Here is a 21,106-nt window from a genome sequence, read left to right on the forward strand (position 1 = left end):
CCAGATGAATGTGCTGCTGGGAAGGAAAGGGAAGTGGTGTCCTTTCACCTGAAGAATTTTATTGTCTGCGTTAAAGATGGGTTAAAGGTGGAGAGCTCAGAGCAGTCTTCCAGGAGCTAAGGGGACCTACAGGGGAGCCAGAGAGGGATTATTCCTCAGAAATTGGAGTGACAGGACAAGGGGAATGGGTTTGCACTGAAAGAAGGGGAATTTTGGTTAGATATTAGAAAAAAATCCTGCCCTGTAAGGGTGGGCAGGCCCTGGCACAGGTGCCCAGAGCAGCTGTGGCTGCCCCTGGATCCCTGGAGGTGTCCAAGGCCAGGCTGGACAGGGCTGGGAGCAGCCTGGGGCAGTGGAAGTGTCCCTGCTACGGCAGGGGTGGGACGAGGTGATCATCAAAGTCCCTTGTAATGCAAACCATCCTACAAGTCTCTGACAATAAATCAGGGGAAAGGGGTGCCCAAACCCCCCAAACACTCCCTCCCCCAGGGGAAGCAGCAGCCAGCAGGGCCCTCCGGAGGCTGCTCTTTAGGGGCATTTTAAAGGGGTTTTATTTTCCCCGCAGCAAAACCAGACCCACTCCTTTGTGTCAGGACTCGATGCTACTTTTCTTTGCCTGCGAGAGCCTCCCTCGGAGCAGGGGGGGTGGCCCGGCACCCCAGCTTTGACGCGCAGCCCTGGTGACTCAAGCCTGCGTCAGGGGCTGCGTGTCCCTTCGCGTTGATTTTTTTTTTTTTAATTACTTCTTTTTTTTTTTTTTTTTAATTTGCTATCCCCTTTCCTTGATTTCCCGGGAGCCTCGCGGAGTTACCTCCCTCCGGCGAAGGCGAGCGGGGCCGGGCGAGCCCAGCGCGCATCCACCGAGCGGCGGCGGGGCGGGGGGGCACCGGCGGCGGAGCGGAGCCACCGCTACCTCGGAGCTTCACCGCGGAGCCCTTCCCGAGCGCTGCTCGCTTTTCCCGGCCGCTGCTGCTCCCGTTTGCCCGGCTCCCTGCAGCACCGGCAGCCTCGGAGCAGCCCCGCCGCCGCCCGCACTCGCTCCTGGTGATTTCTGCCGGGAACCTGGGGATTTCTGCCCGGAATTTGCGCCGTTTCCTCCGGGACCGGGCCAGTTTCTCCTGGAATCTGGTCGGTTTCGTCCTCCCAGGGAGCCGCAGCAGCGCCGAGGTGAGGATGCTCCCCCCATCCCCGCCCCGCCGGTGGCTGCCGGCCCCGGGTGCCCCCTCCCCAGCGGGGTCTTTTGGGGGGAAGATGCTCAGGGCCGGGGTGAGGTTAATGGAGGGGACAGCCCAGCCTGGAGTCATCAGGCGTGGCCCTCAGGGTGGTGTTATCCAGGGCTGGGGGGCATTTGGAGGCAGCAGACGGCTTGAGGCACTCCAGGGGCTGGGGGGTCACCGCCGGGGGTGGCTCTGGGTTCCTGCCCGGCTCCTGCTGCTGGGGGGCTCATCCCGTTTGAGGATGGGTGGGAATGCAGCCTCCAGGTTGACCTTGACAATAACATTGGGAGAGGAGAAAGCGTTGGGTTGCAATGAATATTTCAGACCTGGTCCCTGGAGTGGTGGGGGGTTTTGTCCTTTCTTTTATTTTTATGCTGCTTCTTAAGTGTGGATGGTTGGGTTTGAGGTAGAAAATGGGGCTTGGGGTCCTGGTTTTGTGAAATTCCCAGGATTGGGTGTGGGGAGCCCTTGGCCACCTCTGTGCACTCTGGATACACCCAAAGGTGTGTTTTTTCGGCTGGCCTCTCGGCCAGGTCCAAATTTCCATCATTCTGGGAATGTGGGGCTCAAACCAGCTGAGAAATCTGCTCCCAGCTCTTTGTAGAGGACCCAGAAGGTGAAATCCTGCTTCCTGGATCACGCCTTGTGTCTGAAGCACCTGAGGCTGGAATCCATCAGGAGCTGATGTAACTATTTCTGGTCTTGATAGGAAAAAAACCTGGAGCACCGCGGCAGCTGAGCTACTCTCGGCAGGGTGGAGAGTTCCTTGTGAATATTTCTCCAGAGGTGTCAGGACTAGGTCAAGGAACCTGGCTGGGGGTGTGACTGCTCCAAGGGAAATAAAATGTGGGTCTGAGCTGTCCGCTGGGATGGATTGGAGATGGCTCTGCTGAAACCAGCAGGGATAAAAGGGTTCAGTTTAAATCTGGAGTGACTTCAGCCTTGCAGAGAGCAGGAATCTGGAGTTAAACCAGAGCTGGAGTCACGAGGATCAGATTTACCCCAAATCAGATGCTGACCTGCCCACGTCCAGGTGAATTCATTGCCTTGGGAGGAGCAGCCCTGCTTTTACCCCATCCCGGGCTGGGTTTGGATTTGTTTGTTTACAAACGTAGCAGCAGCTTCATGAATTACAACAGGGAAAAGCAGCAGTCACGGCGGGCTTTGGATGCTGCCAGTTCATTGCTTTTCAGGATAAATCCTGGCTGGTTTGGGGCTCGTTCAGTAACCTTTGGCTGGAGTGGGTGAGTTACAATGGATCGCTGAGGTCTAAGTGCAAAACGATCATCTGGTGAATCAAACCGAGCCCTGAAGGGATCATATGATGGTTGCCTTTGCTCTGGTGTCACGTTATTGCAGCTGTGTGTGTTTTCATGCTACTGAATGAGACATGAAAGGGGCCCCGAGCCCATGAACCCCCGGGCTCAGCTTCGTGACAAACCCGAGTGCCAGGGCTGCTTCTCCCGTGCCCGTCTTGTGACCCATCAGTAAAACCCTTCCGGAGGTTTCTTGGCACCTCCTGGGGACAAGAGTCCCTGTACCGTCCCAGCTGTGAGGTGGGACAGGCCAGCCTGGGCTGGGCACAGCAGGCAGAGGAGGAGCAGGGGCTGGTGCAGCCCCAGCCCGCTTTCCTCTAGAGGAATTGGGGTTATTTATAACATCTGGGTGCTCACAGCCGCTGGGGTGGGTGTAAGGCAGAAGCGGGGGCAGCTCTGATTCATCAGCTCTCCTGTGTCACGATGCTAAAGCGGGACGGGAAGGACCCGGAGCGGCTCCAGCCCCGCGGGGGAAATGCCGGCTGCCCTCAGCCCCAGCCGGCCCTGGGATGCTTCTCGCAGGTGTCCCGTGCTCTGTCACCTTCTGACACCGACCCCATCTGCAGTTTGTGCCTCCCCAGGGGTGGGTGTGAGGAGGGGAGAGTCATCCCGTGTCCTTTGGCATGGGGTGGGAGCTGGGTGCTAATTAGCAGGGTTCATTTTAACGAAGGGACAATGAGAGCAGCCCTAATGAGCCCAGATGGTAAAACCCTTCCCCTGTGGAGCCGCAGGCCGAGCAGGGAGGAGCAAACCCCAGCATGGAGCAGATTTAAGATGGAGGTGTCTTGGACAAGCCTGGGCTGGTGGGAAAGGCAGGTTTGTGTGCTGGGGGCCGTGGGAAGGTCCTCGGAGCAGGACAGGGGTGGGCAGAGCTGCAAAAACTCTGCCTTGGGCAAAAATCTCTTCTTGGGGCTCTGAAGAGAAGTTTGGATGCTGTTGGGAGGGTCCTGCCCTTGGTTTCCTGTGGCTTGGAAGAGCAGGACACTTCCCAAAGGACCAGCTCTGCCAGGGCCATCCCCTCCCACCACAGTGGCTCTCCTGAGTTCAGGGAGCAGCAGGAAGGGGCCTGGGCTGGTTTCCTCATGACTTGGACCAAAGTGGATGTGCATCCAGGTCTCCTTCCCTTGGCTCTTGGCTGTGCAGCACAGAGGGAGGACAGGAGGGATCCGTGTCCCTCCTCCCGCTCTGCTTCCTGGTGACCTTGGATCTGTCCCTTCTCCTCGCTGGTCCAGTGTCCCCATCTCACCGAGCAGCCTTGCCCTGGGTGCAGTATTTCCCTGGCTCTGTGTGTGTCAGGGAGGATGAGGAGCTGCAAATTGATGCTCAGATCTCCCAGCCCCAAGCTGAGAGTAGATTTCCACCTCCCGAAATCCCTCGGTCCCCACTCCTCCCTCCTTTCCCTGCTCTGTGACCTTGATGGGGTGAGCTGGACCTTTCCAGGCCTGCTGAGCTGGATGCTTCACCAGGAACATCTCTCCCCTCTCCTTTAGGAGCTGTGGGGGATTTCTGTGGAAGCTGAAGGGAGAGAAATGGTAATGGTGGGGCAGGGAGGGACCAGCAGAGTCCCCAGGGGTTGAAATGCTAATTTTTAATTCACCCAATCTCATCTGGTGGCTTTTCCTGCCTCAGTTTCTCCTTTCTGAACTCAAACAAGGGATAAATGTAGAATTTGGACACAGGAGAGGAGAAATTCCACTGCGCCCCATCATTTGGACCCAGAGCACGTTTGCTGCCAGTGGCTGCTCTCCCTGGGTTCTGCTGTAAATCCCCATCTCCTCCCTGCCTTCCCCTGCTCTCCCAGGCCCAGCTGAAAGCTTTGCTGACACATTTCCAGCCTGTTTATTGCTCCCCAGCTGCCTTCCTGAGAAAGCAAGGATGGGCAGAGCCGGGACACGTGGCTCGGAGCCTCCCTCCTCCCCTGGCCCTTGGCGATGCTGCTGGCAGGGCTGGGGGTCTGGGGGGGTCTTCACTCATCCCAAATAGCAGCATTTCCCCATGGCTGCTTTTGGGATCAATGGGAGCCTCTGAGCAGGGATTAATCCCCCGGGTGTGACAAGGCAGGAGCTTCTCCATCCCGGCCCTTTCCCTGGTGGGTTAAATCCAGTTTGTCCCGTGACAAACCTGTCCCACGTGCCTTGGATCTGCTGCTGTGGTGGTTCCCATGCCAGTCCAAAGGGATGGGGTGCTTGGGGTCACCCTGTGCCATGTGGACATGGATGGGGACTGTCACTTAGTGCCAGCAGGAGCCCTGGGCACAGGGCTCAGGGAATGGTGGCAGCTGTCTGAGGAGTTCAATGTGAAGGTTTCCACTGGGACCACGGAAGTGGGAATCCTGCTGAAGGACACACGGAGCAGGAGGAGGTGAGTTATTCCCTCCCCTCGTAATGCCTGTTCAGAGACACCAGCCCTGACCACAGCACAGCCTGGTCCTTTCCAGGGTCCTGCTGTGGGCAAAGCCATGCTCCCTCTCTGGCTGGGTGGCACCAGCGCTGGTTTTACCTGGGCAAAGCTGGGGGTGCAAGGGCAGCCCTGGTCTGGCAGCACCAGTGAGGTTCTTGCAAGCCATGGGCTCTGAAAGACCCTAATCTGTCTTCTAAAGAGAGAGAAAAAATGCACATTTAAGAAAATTAAGGTCATGGGGACTAAGTAAACAAGCTGAATCTCCATCTGTCGGTGACAAGGGTTTTCTATCTCGCTCCAGCCCGGAAAGCTCCTGCTTGTCAGCTGATCTGCCTTGTCTTTCTCACAGGGTGGTTGTTATTTTTGGCAGATGATTTTTTGATTAAATTCCCTTTTCTACCAAAGCAGTGCACAGAAATACCTTTCTCAGATGGGTTTGGACTGTGCTTTTTCGTTTGGGGCTGATGCAAAAGGCTGGGGAAAGGAAAAGGAAGAGCCCTGCTGACCTCGCTTTCCCTGCCCGTGTTCCTGTGCTGTGTGGGTTGGTGGCTTCGTGCAGGCTCTGGCTGGGCTCATCTCCCATTCCCAGCAGGGATGGGGATGGTGGAGGCTGGGTGTGCTCATGGAATCGGGAATGATCCTCTCTCCTTCAGCCTGGATCTCTGCCAGGCAGCACCACCATGCCCAGGCTGGGGCTGAGCCATGGGGAGACAGCAGGAACTCCCCAAACCAGCCATGGGACACTGCCAGAGCCATCCAGGATCAAGATCTGGATCTCTGCTGTGGTTTTCCCCTCTAGCTTAGCTTGGGCATGGGCAGCAAGACTTGTACCTGTCCTTCAGCCTCCTGCCATGTTTAGAGAGCCCATCCCCATGCCCTTAAAGCAGCCAAGCAGCCCTGCTGATCCCCCACATCCTTTGGGAATGTTGCTCTCTGGAGTGTCCTCCAAGGCTCTGAGAGCCTCTGGAGCTTTGTAGGCGCTGGAAGGACCCTGCTCCTCCAGGATCCGTGTCCTGGTGCCTCCCAGCTCCTCAGAACAACTCCCGGGGACTTAAACTGAGGAGAGGGACAGGCTGAGAGCCAGCGGGATGCTGTGGGGTCTGTGCTGAGCCCACGGGGCTGGCCTGGCTCAGCGCCACCTGCCCTGGAGCTGGGCACCTCCAAGGGCTTGGGGTGTCCCAGAAAAGCTGTTTGGGTGCCCTCACCGTGGGCCACTGCGCTCTGGGGCTTGGCCACTACATCCCGGATCTCCTTGGCTCTCTCCCTAATCCTAAGAGATACTTTAGAGATCCTAAAGAGATACTTTAGAGAATCCTAAGAGATACTTTAGCCCCAAGCCCGACTTCTCCTGGTGCTCTGAAGGAGCTGCTGAGCAGACAGGGAGCAGCAAACAACCCGTGGGTGATTTCGCCAGGTCTGCACAAATCCACACCGAGCCCGAGCCAACCCCGATGGAAATCCTGCCCTTTCCTGGCTGCTGGGTGGGGCCCTTCCCGTGTTCTGTGCCCATCCCCAGCCCGGCTGAGGATGCTCCAGCCCCGGGCAGCCACGTGCCGGTAATTGCCACGATTGAGCGCTGAGCGGCTGGTGTGACTGAGCCCTCGTTAGGAAATTAAACATCGCTGGCCTAGGCTTATAAAAAATAACTCAAGCGGCTTCTCCGGAGGAGCCGGATCCAGGAAAGATGTGGAGCCGAGATGGTTGCCTGGCAACGGATGCAGCCGACAGTTGAAAATAGATTTTTTTTTTTTTTTTTTCATATAGGAACAGGGCCTGGCAAAGGGGGAACTTCCGTCAGGGGTGAGAAAACACCAAGGTGAGGGTGGGTGAGGGGGAGGTTTCCTGCTCCCGGTGCTTTGCTCCTGGGCTGGGATGGGGATGGGCTTTGCTGCCTGGGCTGAACACACTGCCCTGAAAAGGGATGGGATTGTGGGCTGAGCTGGATCAAAAATGTCCGAGAGGAAAGAAGAGCTGGGAATGGCTCCGGAAAAGCCCCCAGGTGGGAGGAGCTGCTGCCCAGCTGGGGTGGGTCAGGTCTCTGAGCACAGCACCACCATGGCCCAGCCTCCAGCCCGGTGTCCCCTGCGAGCAGAGATGGGGAGGACAGGAAAGAAGGAAGTGCAGCTCAGCAGGAGGGTCACTTTTCCAAGCTGAGGGATTTATTGTGAGAGTTCTGTGTTTTCTCCCCAGCTGGTGTTGCACCATGGTCCAGTCTAGGGTGAGCGTTGCCCATCTGACCCCAGTGCTCCCAGTATGGAGAGGATGGACATGCTGCTTTCCCAGTCTGGGGATCCCCAGCCCAGTGGAGCAGATTTCCACAATGTCCCCAAGATTTCTGAGGCAGGGGGAAGTCTGCAGGGCTGGGCTGGGTTCTGAGCATCTCCTGAGGCGCTTCTGTGCAGGATTGCTCCTCCTGACCCACGCTGAAGGCTGGAAAGGGAAGGTGCCAGGGTTGATGGCTTTGCCTTGGCTGCTGCTGGTTTTGCAGCTGTTATCTGTTGTAAAGCTGCCTGGGGAGATTTAGCATCAGGCTCCAAGGCTTTTAAGTCACTCCTGATAACTTCGTATGATGCAGAGATAGCCTGGGCGTTTGTCACTGTCCCCTGAGAGCTTCCAAGCTGTCATGGAGCGAAGCCTGGGCTGTGCTGATGGTCAGGAGGGAAAGGAGCAGGACAGGCAGGGCAGAGGCTGGATTTGGTGTCAGGCCTTGTGAGGTTCAGCTGCTGGGCTGGAGGGGTTAGACGGGAGAAGAGGTGTCACAGCGATGTGACCTGTCATCACCTGTCACTGTCCCCTGGAGCCCAGGGAAATTCCTCTCTCTGGGACACAGGAGGCTCTTCTCCATGAATGAGAGCAGCTGTGGCTGCCCCTGGATCCCTGGAAGTGTTCAAGGTTAGGTTGGATGGGGCTCGGAGCATCCTGGTCTATGGAAGGTGTCCCTGGCCTATGGAAAGTGTCCCTGCCCGTGGCAGGGGTGGGGTTGGATGAGCTTTAAGGTCCCTTCCCACCCAAACCACCCTGGCACTCTCTAATTCTCAACCAGAACGTGGCTCCTGGTCCATCATTCCTGGAGCAGGAGACCCTCCAAGTTCAGGTGAAGGTCCCAGGACACGGGGGGACGGACACCCTTCTCTCCTGGCGCTGCCAGTCCCACCAGCTCACTGGGGATACGACAAACCCAACTCACCCCAGCTGACCCCTTCCCCACGCAGGTCCAGCTGATGAAGAGGAGGTGAGGCCCCAGCTGTAGCTCCCACTCTGTGCTGTTCCCTGCGGGACGTTCACCCTCTTCCCTCGCCCGTCGCGCCCCGGGGCCGTCCCGATGCCGAAGAACAGCAAGGTGACGCAGCGGGAGCACAGCAGCGAGCATGTCACCGAGTCGGTGGCCGACCTGCTGGCCCACCAGGAGCCCGTGGACTACAAACGCAGCGTCCTCAACGTGACGGGGGAGGCCTGGGACAAGCAGAAGGAGGGAGATGAGGAGCTGGACGCCGAGAACCGGCCGGCGTGGAACAGCAAGCTGCAGTACATCCTGGCGCAGATCGGCTACTCCGTGGGGCTGGGCAACGTCTGGCGCTTCCCCTACCTCTGCCAGAAGAATGGAGGAGGTGAGAGAGGGGCAGGGATGGGATCAGCCCTTGGAGAAGGGGGTGTGACCCAATCCTGCCTCGCTGCGTGTTGGGGTGTGGATCCCCGGAGAGGACAGGGGTGATTTGGGCTCTAAAATGGGTTATTTGGTATCGGTGCTACGATGCCCAGTGGGTAAGAAGACTGCTGTGCAGAACTCCATTATATCAGAAGCTAATTAATTATTTTATTATATACTATATTACACTAAATTACATTATATACTATATATATATATACTATATATACTACATTACACTAACAAGAGCTATCACTATCTAACAAACTAAAAAACCAGTGACTCTCTGCCCAAGAGTCCTGACAAACACACGTGGATCCAGTTGGTCAAGGAATCCAAAACACCATCACCAGAATCCAATCAAGCAATCACCTTGAGTAAACAATCTCCAGAACATTCCACATGGGCACAAACACAGGAGCAGCAAATGAGATAAGAATTGTTTTGATTATTCTTTTCTCTGCTTCTCTCACAGCTTCTCTCAGGAGAAATTCTGAGAAAGCTAAATCTCTCTCTGCTCAGAGGGCATGTGAATGCCACAATTTGGGCTCTAAAGTGTGTTGTTTGGGCTCTGAAGGGGGAAAGGGCTGCCAGAAGTTGTGCTGAGATGTGGAGATCTCCAGGATGGCCTCTTCCTAAAGATTGTCCACCTGCCTCCAAAGTCACGGTGAACCCCAGGTTGGGAGCCAGGATTTCTGGCTGCTCCTCCTGATTCCTGTTGGGAATATTTAGTTGCAAGTAACATCAGCCCCAGTATCCCTAGAGCTGTAGGCTTTGTGGTTCTCTGATCCCTCACCCCAGCCCTAGTGGCAGCTTGGGGCTGTGGCTGAGGTCCCCAGTGTCACGAATGACCCAGATTGCAGTGATGGGTACATGGCAGTGTTGGCACAGTGCTGTGCTCCCTTTGGTGTGCTGTTTTCAGCCCCACCACTCTAGAGCTGTGAGGTTCTCTGACCCCTAACCCTAGTGCCTAATTTGGAAATTAGGGCTAAAAAGGGAAGAGGGAGCCGCTCCATTTCCCTGGGTTGTCAAAGCCACATTTTGTGGTTCCATCCCATTCCCAAATCCTCCTTGCAGCCAGCCCATTCTCTCATCCCAGTCCATGCCTCCTCCTTGGGTTTCCAAGAGCAGCCCAGAGGGTCAGGTCTCTCCAGCTGTGCTGAGCCCCACCACCCTTCATGACACTGAAGAGAGGGTGGGCTCCTCATCATTAATCCAACCTCAGTCCCTTCCCAGCCCCTTGGGGGGAGCCAGGACAGTGCCCCCATCCCCTAAGCTCTCTGTTCCCAGTGTTCCATCCTTTGCGTGGCCCCAGCCCTGCAGCTGCCGAACCTGCGGCGCCCTCAATAATTCAAACATCTCCGGTGTCACTGTCAGGATGAGTCACTGCCCTGTGCAGTCAGCACTCCCCTCCCGGGGCTGCTCAGCCCCATTCCCTTCCCTCCCATCCGGGATGGAGCCGGCTGTGCCTGGCTCCTGCATCCCAGCACCTCCCAGTGCCCTGCTTCAGCTCCAGCTTGGCTCGGTTTTGGCACAGCACAGCTCTTCACCCCAAATTCAGGGCTGGGAGAGATCAGTACAGCCCTGCTGTCTTCATTACAGCCCACAGCTGGCCTCTGATTGCCAAGAAAGTTTTCCCCACTAAATGAGATTTAGAACCAGATTTCCCCATTAAATGAGATTTTTTAAACCAGATTTAGAACCAGAGATTGGAGAACCAGCATCCTTCTTCTCTACAAGGATTAGCCCAGCTGTGCTTCAGTTTCCCCATGCCACAGCAATCCTTAATTAACCATAATTAGTGCACTCAATGAAAAATCCTCAGCTTAGGCTGAGCTCTCTGCTGTCCTGGGTATTTGGGGGGCTTTGGCCTCAGCTGAGCAGTGCTGGGTGATGGGAGGTGCCACTGGTACTCCCAGGCTGGTGTATTCCTCAAATCTGGAGCTGAACTTGCTGTCTGTATGTGGGGAGCATTAAAGGAGTGGTTTTGGACACAAGACCAGATGGGATGTGGAATGGGGATGGGGCTGAGGCAGCACAGCCCTGGCACTGCTGCAGCAGAGGAGATGAGCAGTGGGTTTGACCCACCCTGTGTTGGGACCCAGGGGCACCGAGCCAGGCAGGGACTGGGACAAGCAGCTGCTTTTAGGAGCTCCTTGCTGCGATAGAACATCTTTCTGCAGCAGGACTTCAAATAAAAGCTTTACAAGCTGCCCCAGCCATTACCACTATTCCATGGATCAGGAAACCGAGGCGTGCAGCTGGGAACTGGCTTGAGCAGCAGATTGCTGGGCTTTGCTGGGTTTTTCTTTTGCCCAGGTAGCACCATCTGTCTGTCCCACGGGGCAGGCACCGGTTCTCTGCCTTTTCCTCCTGCCATGTTTAACCCTCTTGGCTGGGGCTCCCACCAGGCCGTGAACTGCTGCCAGCAGGAGTTTGGGAGGGTTGGACAGACCTTTCCTGGCGCTCTGAGCAGCTCCAGGATGCGATGGCGGCGGCTGCTTTCTCTCCTGCTCCCCCAGCAGGTGTCTGCGGGGGAGAAAGGCTGCGTGCTGGAGGCAGGATGGGCTGGAGCCAAATTCCCAGGACTCGGAGTGCCGGGAGCCAGCAGGGGCTGGCAGCTCTGCTCTGGTGCTGCACAGCCGTGAGCTGCTGCTCACCTTTCCAGGCATCCCGGCAAGAAAATCTCCAGTACTGGACAAATTTGCATCTGAATATGTCTCATGTCCAGCTATCTGTAGGTTGAGATAGCCAGGAGAGTGCTGCAGAGATGGGATGCTCGTGGTCCTTCCTGAACTTCCCTGAGCTCCAGCTCTGCTCTCTGCCTCTCCATTTACCCTCCCACTCACCCTGGGCTGCTGCACCTCAATTCCTCTCCCTACCCCCATTTTTAACACACCATTCCCCCCATGCTGGGGCTGATCTGCTTTGCAGAGTCTCTGCTTGGAGCAGCACCCCCTGCCCCAGGTCCTGCCTGGGCCCAGCTGTCACCGGGGTGTCAATCCAGGCAGGAATTTCGGTTGTCTTTGGACCGTCTGCTACCCTGCAGGAGCTAGGCACATTCTCCTGAGCCCATTCCTCAGCTCCTGGCAGGAGCTGGAGCCGTTCCTCAGCCGGGCTGCAGCGTGAGTCATCGCATCCCTCACGGTCATCGGCTCTGCTTCGGGAAGCACCAGCTCCCCTCCAGCCCCAGCGTCAGACAGGCATTAACCGAGTTTCTAATCCACGTTGTTTCCACTCCTTGGCCGTGCAGGGTGGCACATGGCACGGTGATGCTGCAGCTGGGAATGTGGGATGGCCAGGGGGCTGTGCTGGGACAGGGGGCTGGGCTGTGTCTGGGGGAACAGGATGGCTCAGGAATGTGGCCATGTCCCCAGGGGTCAGCTGATGGAGGTGGTCGTTTGCACATGGTGTCTGGGTTTGGAGAGACAGGTGTCTGCTAAGGAAGGCAGGAGCCTCCCCTGAAATAGAAAATGCAAACCCCCTCCCTCCAAATTATTATAAATTTGAAATTAAGGGGCTCTCAGGCAAAAAATATGGGAGCAGGAATAGCAGTTCTTTACTAGGGAAGAAAATGAAAATAAAATAAACAATGCAGTAAACCAAAACAACAGTGACAGAGTCAGAACACAACGTGACACCCTGTGGGTCAGGGTGCTGGCAGCAGTCCCATTGGAATTGTGGCTGCAGCCCTCCTGCAGTGCCAGGGGTGGTTCTGCTGGAGCAGGGATCCTGTAGAACGGTGGAGTCTTCCTCTGAAGATCCAGGGGAAGAGGCAGCTGCTCTTCCTCTGGGAAATCCAGTGGAAAAGCTGCTCTCCTGTCCCAAAATATTAGATTCTATCCAGGTAGGAATGCTTGGCTCCTCCCCTGGGCGGAGCATCTCCCCATGGGATGCTGGAATTTGATCAGCCATGCAGGGACACTCAGTGGCCATGAACAGCAGAGATCTGCTGGAGGGAGGATTGGCTGTGGGAGAGATAAAGAAAACTGCCCCATGAACAGCAGAGAACTGCCCAGCTCTGACAGATGGCAAATAGAATACACATTGCCTTGCAATCCAGGACACGTGGAGATTTGTCTGTGTGGATTCAGGGAGTCCTTGGAGGCCTTGGTGTCAATCCCACATGATCCACACTGGCAGGGAATGCCACAGCCTTTGCTTCCACACACTTTTGCTCCTCTTCACAGCATCTGCTCTGGCCAAGCTCTGATCTGCATTCCTGGATCACAAAATCATGGAACATTTAGGTTGGAAAAGCTCTCTAAGATCATTGAGTCCAAACATCAACCCAGCACAAGGCCACCACTAGCCCCTGTCCCCAGCTGGCACACCCTCACGGTTTTTAAACCCTTGCAGGGATGGGGATTCCCTGCTGCCCTGGACAGCCTGTGCCAGTGCCTGACCATCCTTCCCATGAAGAAATTTGTCCCAATATCCAATCTCAGCCTCCCCTGGTACAACTTGAGGCTGTTTGCAAATGAACTGATTGACCAGGCAGAGCGTGCCCCAGCTCTGCCCTGCTTGTCCGCCCTTGTCCATCTGTCCTTGGCTGCACTGGAGCAGGGAGATCTAGAATGGCCTTTCTCTCCCTTCCAGGTGCCTACCTGGTCCCTTACCTGGTCCTGCTCATCATCATTGGGCTGCCCCTGTTCTTCCTGGAGCTGGCAGTGGGGCAGCGCATCCGCCGGGGCAGCATCGGCGTCTGGAATTACATCTGTCCCCGCCTGGGAGGCATCGGCTACGCCAGCTGCCTGGTGAGCGTGCCTGGGGACCCTCCAGCCGTGCCCTGGGGACCTTCCAGCCCTGCCTGGGACCCTCCAGCCTGCCCAGGGGACCCTCCAGCCTGCTCCAGGACCCTCCAGCCCCATCCCGGGACCCTCCAGCCCCATCCCGGGACCCTCCAGCCCCATCCCGGGACCCTCCAGCCTGCTCCGGGACCCTCCAGCCCCATCCCAGGACCCTCCAGCCTGCGCCGGGACCCTCCAGACCTATCCCGGGACCCTCCAGCCCCATCCCAGGACCCTCCAGCCTGTGCCGGGACCCTCCAGCCTGCTCCGGGACCCTCCAGCCCTGCCCTGGGGACCTTCCAGCCCCATCCCGGGACCCTCCAGCCCTGCCCCGGGGTCAGCGGGGTGAGGCGAACCCCGAGGAGCCCCAGGGGGAGGTTGGAGAGGTCAAGAGTTGTTGTTCCAGCTCCACCCATGGCTAGAGGGCTGGTTTGGGGGTGCGCCCCTGATCCCTGCAGCCCCGGAGGTGCCCTGGGGATATTTCACTGCCCTGTGGTTTGATGCCATGTCCTCCTCCTTCCTCCCCCCAGGTCTGTTTTTTTGTTGGTCTCTATTACAATGTCATCATCGGCTGGAGCATCTTTTACTTCTTCAAGTCCTTCCAGTACCCCCTGCCCTGGAGCGAGTGCCCCATCGTGAAGAACGGCTCGGTGGCCGGTGAGGCACGGGGGCTCGGCTGGGAGGGAGCAGCTCCCAGGGAAGGGGGGCTGTGGGGCCCTGTGGGACACATCATCACCCCAAGAGACGGTGGGGCCACAGCAGGCAGAGGTTCCTCTCTGGCCCAGCTGTCCTGACCATGTGAAGAGCTTCCCCTTGGGTTGGATGAGTGTCTCCGGTGTTCTCTCTCCCCACTGATGGGATTTGATGCCAGTTTGGGAATCCAGAGTCTCCACTGATGGGATTTCCAGGCTGCCTCAGTGCTTGAGGCCAGGATCTGACCCAGGACCATGGAGGGAGGCAGCGAGAGTCAGGCAGGGGCTGCTCCACTCCCTGCCTGAGACACGGATGGAGCTAATGGTGTTTTAGAACATCTGAGCATCAGCTTGGGACTCTCTGAGAGGTTTTATAGCAAATGAAAATGTCTCTCCCTGTATTTAACCTCTCATTTTCACCTGGCAGTAGTTTTATGTCCTGTCTCTTCTTTTCCCTGCTAAGAATGAGCCCCATTAATTTCTGCCCCTCAGTTTTCAGAGGTGTCTCTCTGTCCTGGCTGGCTCCAGCAGGTCTTTGACATTTGATCAGCCCAGGAGACAGTGGATGACTCCCCCTCATGCTCTCCTGCCTCTCTCCTGCAGTTGTGGAGACCGAATGCGAGAGGAGCTCAGCCACCACCTACTTCTGGTACCGGGAGACCCTGGACATCTCCAACTCCATCTCTGAGAGCGGGGGGCTCAACTGGAAGATGACCCTGTGTCTGCTGGTGGCCTGGAGCCTTGTTGGCTTGGCCATGATCAAAGGCATCCAGTCCTCAGGGAAGGTGGGTGTTGGTGGCCACCTGAGCCTGGCTGGGCTCTGTCCTGGAAGCAGGAACCTGCTGGACACACTATCCTGCCCTGCTCTGGGGTACCAGTGGAATGCTGTGTCCCCTGGGATGGTCACACCCACTCCACAGCTGGGGTCACCTCTGGAGTGATCTATAATAAGATCAAAAGAGGGTGTAGGGAAGAGGTTTAGTTCAACTGACACGTGCAGCCAGGCCTCGGCCACACCAGCACAGAGAATCCGCCTGAGCTCCAGCACTTCACAGAACCAGTTAGGTTGGAAAAGGCCTTCGAGGTCATCAAGTCCAACCTGTGACCCAACACCACCCTGCCAGCCAGGCCATGGCACTGAGAGCCACATCCAGCCTTTTATTAAACACCCCTGGGATGGTGACTCCACCAGCTCCCTGGGCAGCCCCTTGTGATGCCCATTCACTCCTCCTGTGAAGGTCTTCCTAATGTCCAGCCTGAAGCTCCCTTGGTGCAGCTTAAGGCTGTTTCCTCTGGTCTTGTCCTGGGAGCAGAGCCCAATGCGCCTGGCAGCGCCCTCCTGTCAGGGAGCTGTAGAGAGTGATGAGGTCACCCCTGAGCCCCCTCTTCTCCAGGCTGAGCTCCCTCAGCCCCTCCTCACAGCACTTGTGCTCCAGACCCTTCCTCAGCTTTGTTGCCCTTCTCTGGCACACCCCAGCAACCCAGCATCTTTCCTAAATTGGGGACCTGTAACAGGACACAGCACTCGAGGTGCTGCCCAACCAGTGCTGAGCACAGGGGAAGAATCCCTGCCCTGCTCCTGCTGGCCACACCATTCCTGATCCAGGCCAGGAGCCATTGGCCGCCTTGGCACATTGCTGGCTCATGTCCAGCAGCTGGGCACATTGCTGGCTCATTGCTGGCTCATGTCCAGCAGCTGTCCATCAGTGTCCCCAGGTCCCTTTCTGCCTGGGCACTGCCCAGCCACCTGTACCATGCTGCCCCGAGGGGTCCCACAGTTCATCCATGGGGAGCCAGCCCCATCCTGGGGAGGGAAGCGCTCCCTTCTCCCTGCTGTGGGCTGTCCATAGGTTGGATGGGAGGGTGGCTGGGCGCAGGGGGCAGGAGTTGAGGCTGTGCTGTGTTCATCCCTCTCGCTCCAGGTGATGTACTTCAGCTCCCTCTTCCCATACCTGGTGCTTGTTTGCTTCTTGGTGCGGGGGCTGCTGCTGCGTGGGGCAGTGGATGGGATCATGCACATGTTCACACCCAAGGTGAGAGTTCCAAGCCCAGCAGACTCCAAGCGGGTTCCCCTCCTGGCTGGTCATGTCCTATTTTCCCTTATTCTCTTACTGTTTCCCTTATTTTGCTCCCCACCCCGAAAATCAAAGTACCAGCCCCAAACTTGGAGATCCTGATAGATCATCAGGATGTGGAATGGTTCCCAAAATTCAGGGTGTGGCCAGGACAGCCATGAGCCTCACAAGCTCACCATCCTCAGCTACCCAGATGCCAGGGTGGGGCCACAGAGGTGCCCAAGGCAATATGTAAATACAAAGATTTAATGGAGAGCTGCTGGCTGGCAGAAAAACCTCTGCTGGTGGTATGCACTTATTAATTAAGCAGCTAATTAATTAATTAAGCAGAGATGTAGATGAATCAGCTCAGCCGGCGAGGCTGTTAGAAGACATTAATTATGGTCTCTTGATGAATGATGCTGGGAGGTCTCCAGGCTGCAGCTCTGGCTCCCAGGAGAGGGGGAGTGTGGCTTGGGGGGGACCACAGCTCAAACACCCCCCAGCCAGGATGTTTGATTTCAGTGCTCCAGGTGCTCTGGAAGCAGGAGATGGCCAGGGGAGGATGGAGACCCATCCCTGGGCATGTGGTGGTGCCTTGGGCTGGGGGGACACGGACTGGGGGGCTGCACAGAGAGAGATGGAACCCCCAGTTAGGCCTCTGGGGCAGGTGGAGCAGGCAGAGACGTGGTCAGGTCAAACCTTGTCCTGACCTCTCTGTGCCTGTTTCCCGCTATGTGTGAATGAGGAGAAGTGAGTGCTGGGCAAAGCCAGACCTGAGCATAGCAGACCATGGAATCATGGAATGGTTTGGGTTGGATGGGGTTTTAGAGATCATTTCCTTCCACTGCCCCACCAAAGCAGCCCACAGCTGCCCCAAAACCAGCTCAGCCCTTTTAATGTAGCTCTGGGATGGGCTGTGGGGCCACCAGGCCACCTAACTTCTTCTTCTGTCTTCCCTCCAAGCTGGACAAGATGCTGGATCCCCAGGTGTGGCGTGAAGCAGCCACACAGGTTTTCTTCGCCTTGGGCCTGGGTTTTGGGGGGGTCATTGCCTTCTCCAGCTACAATAAGCAGGACAACAACTGCCACTTCGATGCCACCCTTGTCTCCTTCATCAACTTCTTCACGTCTGTGCTGGCCACCCTGGTTGTGTTTGCTGTGCTGGGCTTCAAGGCCAACATCATGAACGAGAAATGCGTGGTGGAGTAAGATTTGCTTTTTCTCTGTTTGGGGTGGGCAGGTCTTTACTGCTGCCAGTTGTGGTGGGTCTGGAGCTGGATGATCCTGGGGTTTGGTGGACCCAAGTCCCTGATGGTCAGGCCCTGGGTTTCCAGGGATGTGCCTCTGTAGCTGAGGGAGTTGGACATTCAGCTCCTCTGAGATAAAACCCAGCCCCAAGATGGGCTCTTAATCTGCAGCTTGGGTGTGAATCCAATGTGTCTCAGGTGCCCTGCATCACCTGAGAGGTTCTGCTCTCCCTTAGGAACGCTGAGAAGATCTTGGGCTACCTGAACACCAATGTGCTGAGCCATGACCTCATCCCACCCCACGTGAACTTCTCCCACCTCACTGCCAAGGACTACCACGAGATGTACAGGGTGATCATGACGGTGAAGGAGGGGCACTTCAAAGAGCTGGGCCTGGATGCCTGCCTGTTGGAGGATGAACTCAACAAGGTACCTGGTGGCACTCCTGGTGGGACCAGCAGGTCACCCGCCCCATTGCCTCTCCCTGTGTCAATCCTGGGCACATGGATCTGGAAAAATAACTTTTAGAGACCCTCCAGGGATGGAGAATCTGAGTCACTATGGTTTTACCAGCAGGCAGGGGTCCTCCTGGGGTGGGAGAAGCTCTGTCTAGTACAGGTTGGTCATCACCAGTTCATCTCCAGTACCAGACTGGGGTTTTCTTTCCTTGAAGAGGGTTTGGTGAGGGAAACCTGAGAGGGGCCGAATTCTGTGTTCCTGACAAGTTTCTTCCCATCTTTTGGTCCTCTCCCCATCTCAACAGTCAGTGCAAGGGACTGGCCTGGCCTTCATTGCCTTCACAGAAGCCATGACCCACTTCCCAGCCTCGCCCTTCTGGTCCGTCATGTTCTTCTTGATGCTGATCAACCTGGGCCTGGGGAGCATGATCGGGACCATGTCAGGCATCACCACGCCCATCATCGACACCTTCAAGGTGCGGAAGGAAGTGTTCACAGGTGAGGTCTCTTCTCCTGCCGCCTCCTTGGGAAGGGCTGGGAGGTCCCCATTGCCTTGAGGAGTCACTCCAGAAAAGCGTGGACGTGGTTGGGGGTGAACTGAGCCGTGCCCATGCAGGGAATGAACCTTCTGGAGGTCCTGGTGTCCCCCAAGAGGTTCTGCTGACCATGCCCATGCAGGGAATGAACCTTCTGGAGGTCTTGGTGTCCCTCTGGAGGCTCCACTGACCATGCCCATGCAGGGAATTAACCTTCTGGAGGTCCTGGTGCCCCCCAGGAGGTTCTGCTGACCATGCCCATGCAGGGAATGAACCTTCTGGAGGTCTTGGTGTCCCTCAGGAGACTGTGCTGACCATGCCCATGTAGGGAATGGACCTTCTGGAGGTCCCGGTGTCCCTCTGGAGGCTCTGTTGACCAGGCCCATTTGCTCCCCACAGTTGGTTGCTGCATCTTCGCCTTCGTAGTGGGGCTGATCTTTGTGCAGCGCTCTGGAAACTACTTTGTCACCATGTTTGATGATTACTCAGCCACGCTGCCGCTCACCGTCGTGGTCATCCTGGAGAACATCGCTGTGGCCTGGATTTACGGCACCAAGAAGTAAGGAATTTCTACAGCAAAAGGAATAACTGTGGTGTAACTCTTTCCACCTCTTTTCCATATGGGCTTTTTCTCCAGGAGAAAATGTTCCAAGGGCAGTTATAGAGGCAGGAATTTGTTTCACTTTGATCCTCCTGCCCTGCCCTGGTGTAACGCAGCCCCAGAAGTGGATCCTTCTTGTGGGTATCTTCTCTTGGTTGTGATGCTCTGTTACTTGTGATGACCCTTTTTTCTGAGGTTTCTAGGTCCTTCTGGAAGGGGAGGCTGTTCCCCAACAGTTCTCCTTGTTCAGAAGTTGTCCAGAGCAAAGACAGCTCTGGATAACGCTCAGATGATCTTGTCCTGAGGAGTTTTGCACGAGTTTTTCAGGCTTGAGGGACGCTGAGATGGTCAGCTGGGTTCTTCTTCAGGCTCTACCTTGAGCATCAGCGGGGCTCCTGGGAGGTTGTTTCTCACTGGAAGCTGGGGGATATCACAATTCCAAGTCTTTCCTCGGCAGGTTCATGCAGGAGCTGACGGAAATGCTGGGTTTCCGGCCCTACCAGTTCTACTACTACGCCTGGAAGTACGTGTCCCCCATCTGCATGGCCGTGCTCATGACGGCCAGCATCATCCAGCTGGGAGTCAGCCCCCCGGGATACAGCGCGTGGATCAGAGAGGAGGTGAGCACAGCTCCCTCCCCTTCCCCACCCATGCCCCAGCACAGCACGGGCAGCTCAGAGCTGCAGACCACTCTGGTCATCCCAGCTCTGCTCCTTCCTCTCCTGCTGGGTGACATTCCCAACCTGCTCATCCTCTGGGAGCAGTTTGTTCACACTGCCCAGATATCTCCAGGTAGATATTTCAGCCCTGCCCGTGGGCTGAAATTTGTGTTGATTTTGATTGGCTCCCACAGCTCCATGCTGTGCCCAGAATTCTGTGTGAGGATCCTTTCCCTCGACCTGAGCCCACCGTCACGTGGTGTCCCTGGGTCTGGCAGGAGGCAGCAGGAGCTGTCTGGTGTTTCGGAGATGATGTACCTGATGGGCATCACTGCTGCAGCAGCCTCGAGACGTTAATGTCTGTCTCTTCCAGGCTGCTGAAAAGTTCCTGTTCTACCCAACGTGGGCCATGGCCATCCTCATCTCCCTGATCATCCTGGCATCCCTCCCTCTGCCTCTGGTCTTCATCCTCCGGCAGTTCCACCTGGTGTCGGACGGCTCCAACGCCCTCTCCGTCACCTACAAGAAGGGTCGCATGATGAAGGACATCTCCAACTTGGAAGACAACGACGAGACCCGCTTCATCCTGAGCAAAGTGCCCAGCGAGACGCCATCCCCCATGCCCACGCACCGCTCCTACCTGGGCCCCGGGAGCAGCTCCCCCATGGAAATGAGCAGTGCTCCCAACGGACGGTACGGGAGTGGCTACCTGCTGGCCAGCACCCCCGAGTCTGAACTGTGAGGGTTGCCTGCCCACCACCCCCACCGGGAGAGGAGGGCACTGGGGAGTGGATCCTGGCTGTCCAGGCAACAGGAAAATTAATTACTAAGGGTGGAGAAGAATTAATTACTAAGATGAAGAAGAAACCCCTCTTAAAATCGTAAGCAAAGCAGCCATTTCTAAGATGACGTCGGGAAGAAGGGATTGCAGGAGGGGCAGGACTCCTCTGACAACCCTCGGTGGAAAGGCAGGACCCCTGGACTCACCTCTGGGGAAGGAACGAGGAGTAAGAGACGCTGCAATACCTTTTCAAGAGTTGTTCTCGTGCAGCTCAAATCTGAAGCAAAGAATCTCTCTCTTTTCTAAGCAGCTGATGGTTGGAACAAGGACCTGGCAGCAGGTGGGAAGCCAATCACACTTCCTCCTGTCACCCAGAGCTCTTCCCTCCCCGTCTGTTGTCCTTTAGCTGGGAGGAGTCATGGCCTTATTCCAACGAGCACAATTAATCATCGATGTTCATAGCACAAAAAGGTGCTCTTGTTGTCACCATCGTTGTTGTTGTTGTATCTCCTGTAGGTTTTTATAGCTGTGGACACACCCAAATAACCCCCCAAATTCTGACCAGGGTTGGCAGGGAGCAGCATGGGGCTGGCTGTGATGTTGGAATGTGTGAGACATGGCAGGGTGAATCCCTGGAATCTTTGTTGCCACCAGCACAGGGACGGTGGCTGGGAGTTCTTTGGAAGCACGGAGATGTCACAGCCAT

At 56.5% G+C, this 21,106-nt stretch overlaps 1 protein-coding gene across 1 annotated transcript; it reads left to right on the forward strand.

Moving 5' to 3' along the window:
- The first annotated feature begins 872 nt into the window (after window positions 1-872).
- SLC6A17 (solute carrier family 6 member 17) lies at window positions 873-20,768 on the forward strand. Its single transcript, XM_041489619.1, has 12 exons — window positions 873-1,167; window positions 8,146-8,541; window positions 13,179-13,336; window positions 13,900-14,026; window positions 14,665-14,846; window positions 15,984-16,094; window positions 17,082-17,323; window positions 17,602-17,794; window positions 18,129-18,321; window positions 18,759-18,918; window positions 19,418-19,580; window positions 19,993-20,768. The coding sequence occupies exons 2-12, from the start codon at window positions 8,256-8,258 to the stop codon at window positions 20,359-20,361; spliced, it is 2,184 nt and encodes a 727-aa protein (XP_041345553.1). The 5' UTR covers window positions 873-1,167; window positions 8,146-8,255; the 3' UTR covers window positions 20,362-20,768.
- Window positions 20,769-21,106: the final 338 nt, after the last annotated feature.

This window comes from Pyrgilauda ruficollis, unplaced genomic scaffold (genome assembly GCF_017590135.1).
Source record: "Pyrgilauda ruficollis isolate IOZ18807 unplaced genomic scaffold, ASM1759013v1 scaffold95, whole genome shotgun sequence".
Lineage (NCBI taxonomy): Eukaryota > Metazoa > Chordata > Aves > Passeriformes > Passeridae > Pyrgilauda > Pyrgilauda ruficollis.

Bases quoted from the DNA above. Each gene is read 5' to 3' on its own strand.
- SLC6A17 (XM_041489619.1), top strand. From the start codon at position 8,256: ATGCCGAAGAACAGCAAGGTGACGCAGCGGGAGCACAGCAGCGAGCAT. The intron at 14,027-14,664 runs GTGAGGCACGGG...TCTCTCCTGCAG, and splicing joins GAAGAACGGCTCGGTGGCCG to TTGTGGAGACCGAATGCGAG. The intron at 18,322-18,758 runs GTGAGGTCTCTT...TGCTCCCCACAG, and splicing joins GCGGAAGGAAGTGTTCACAG to TTGGTTGCTGCATCTTCGCC.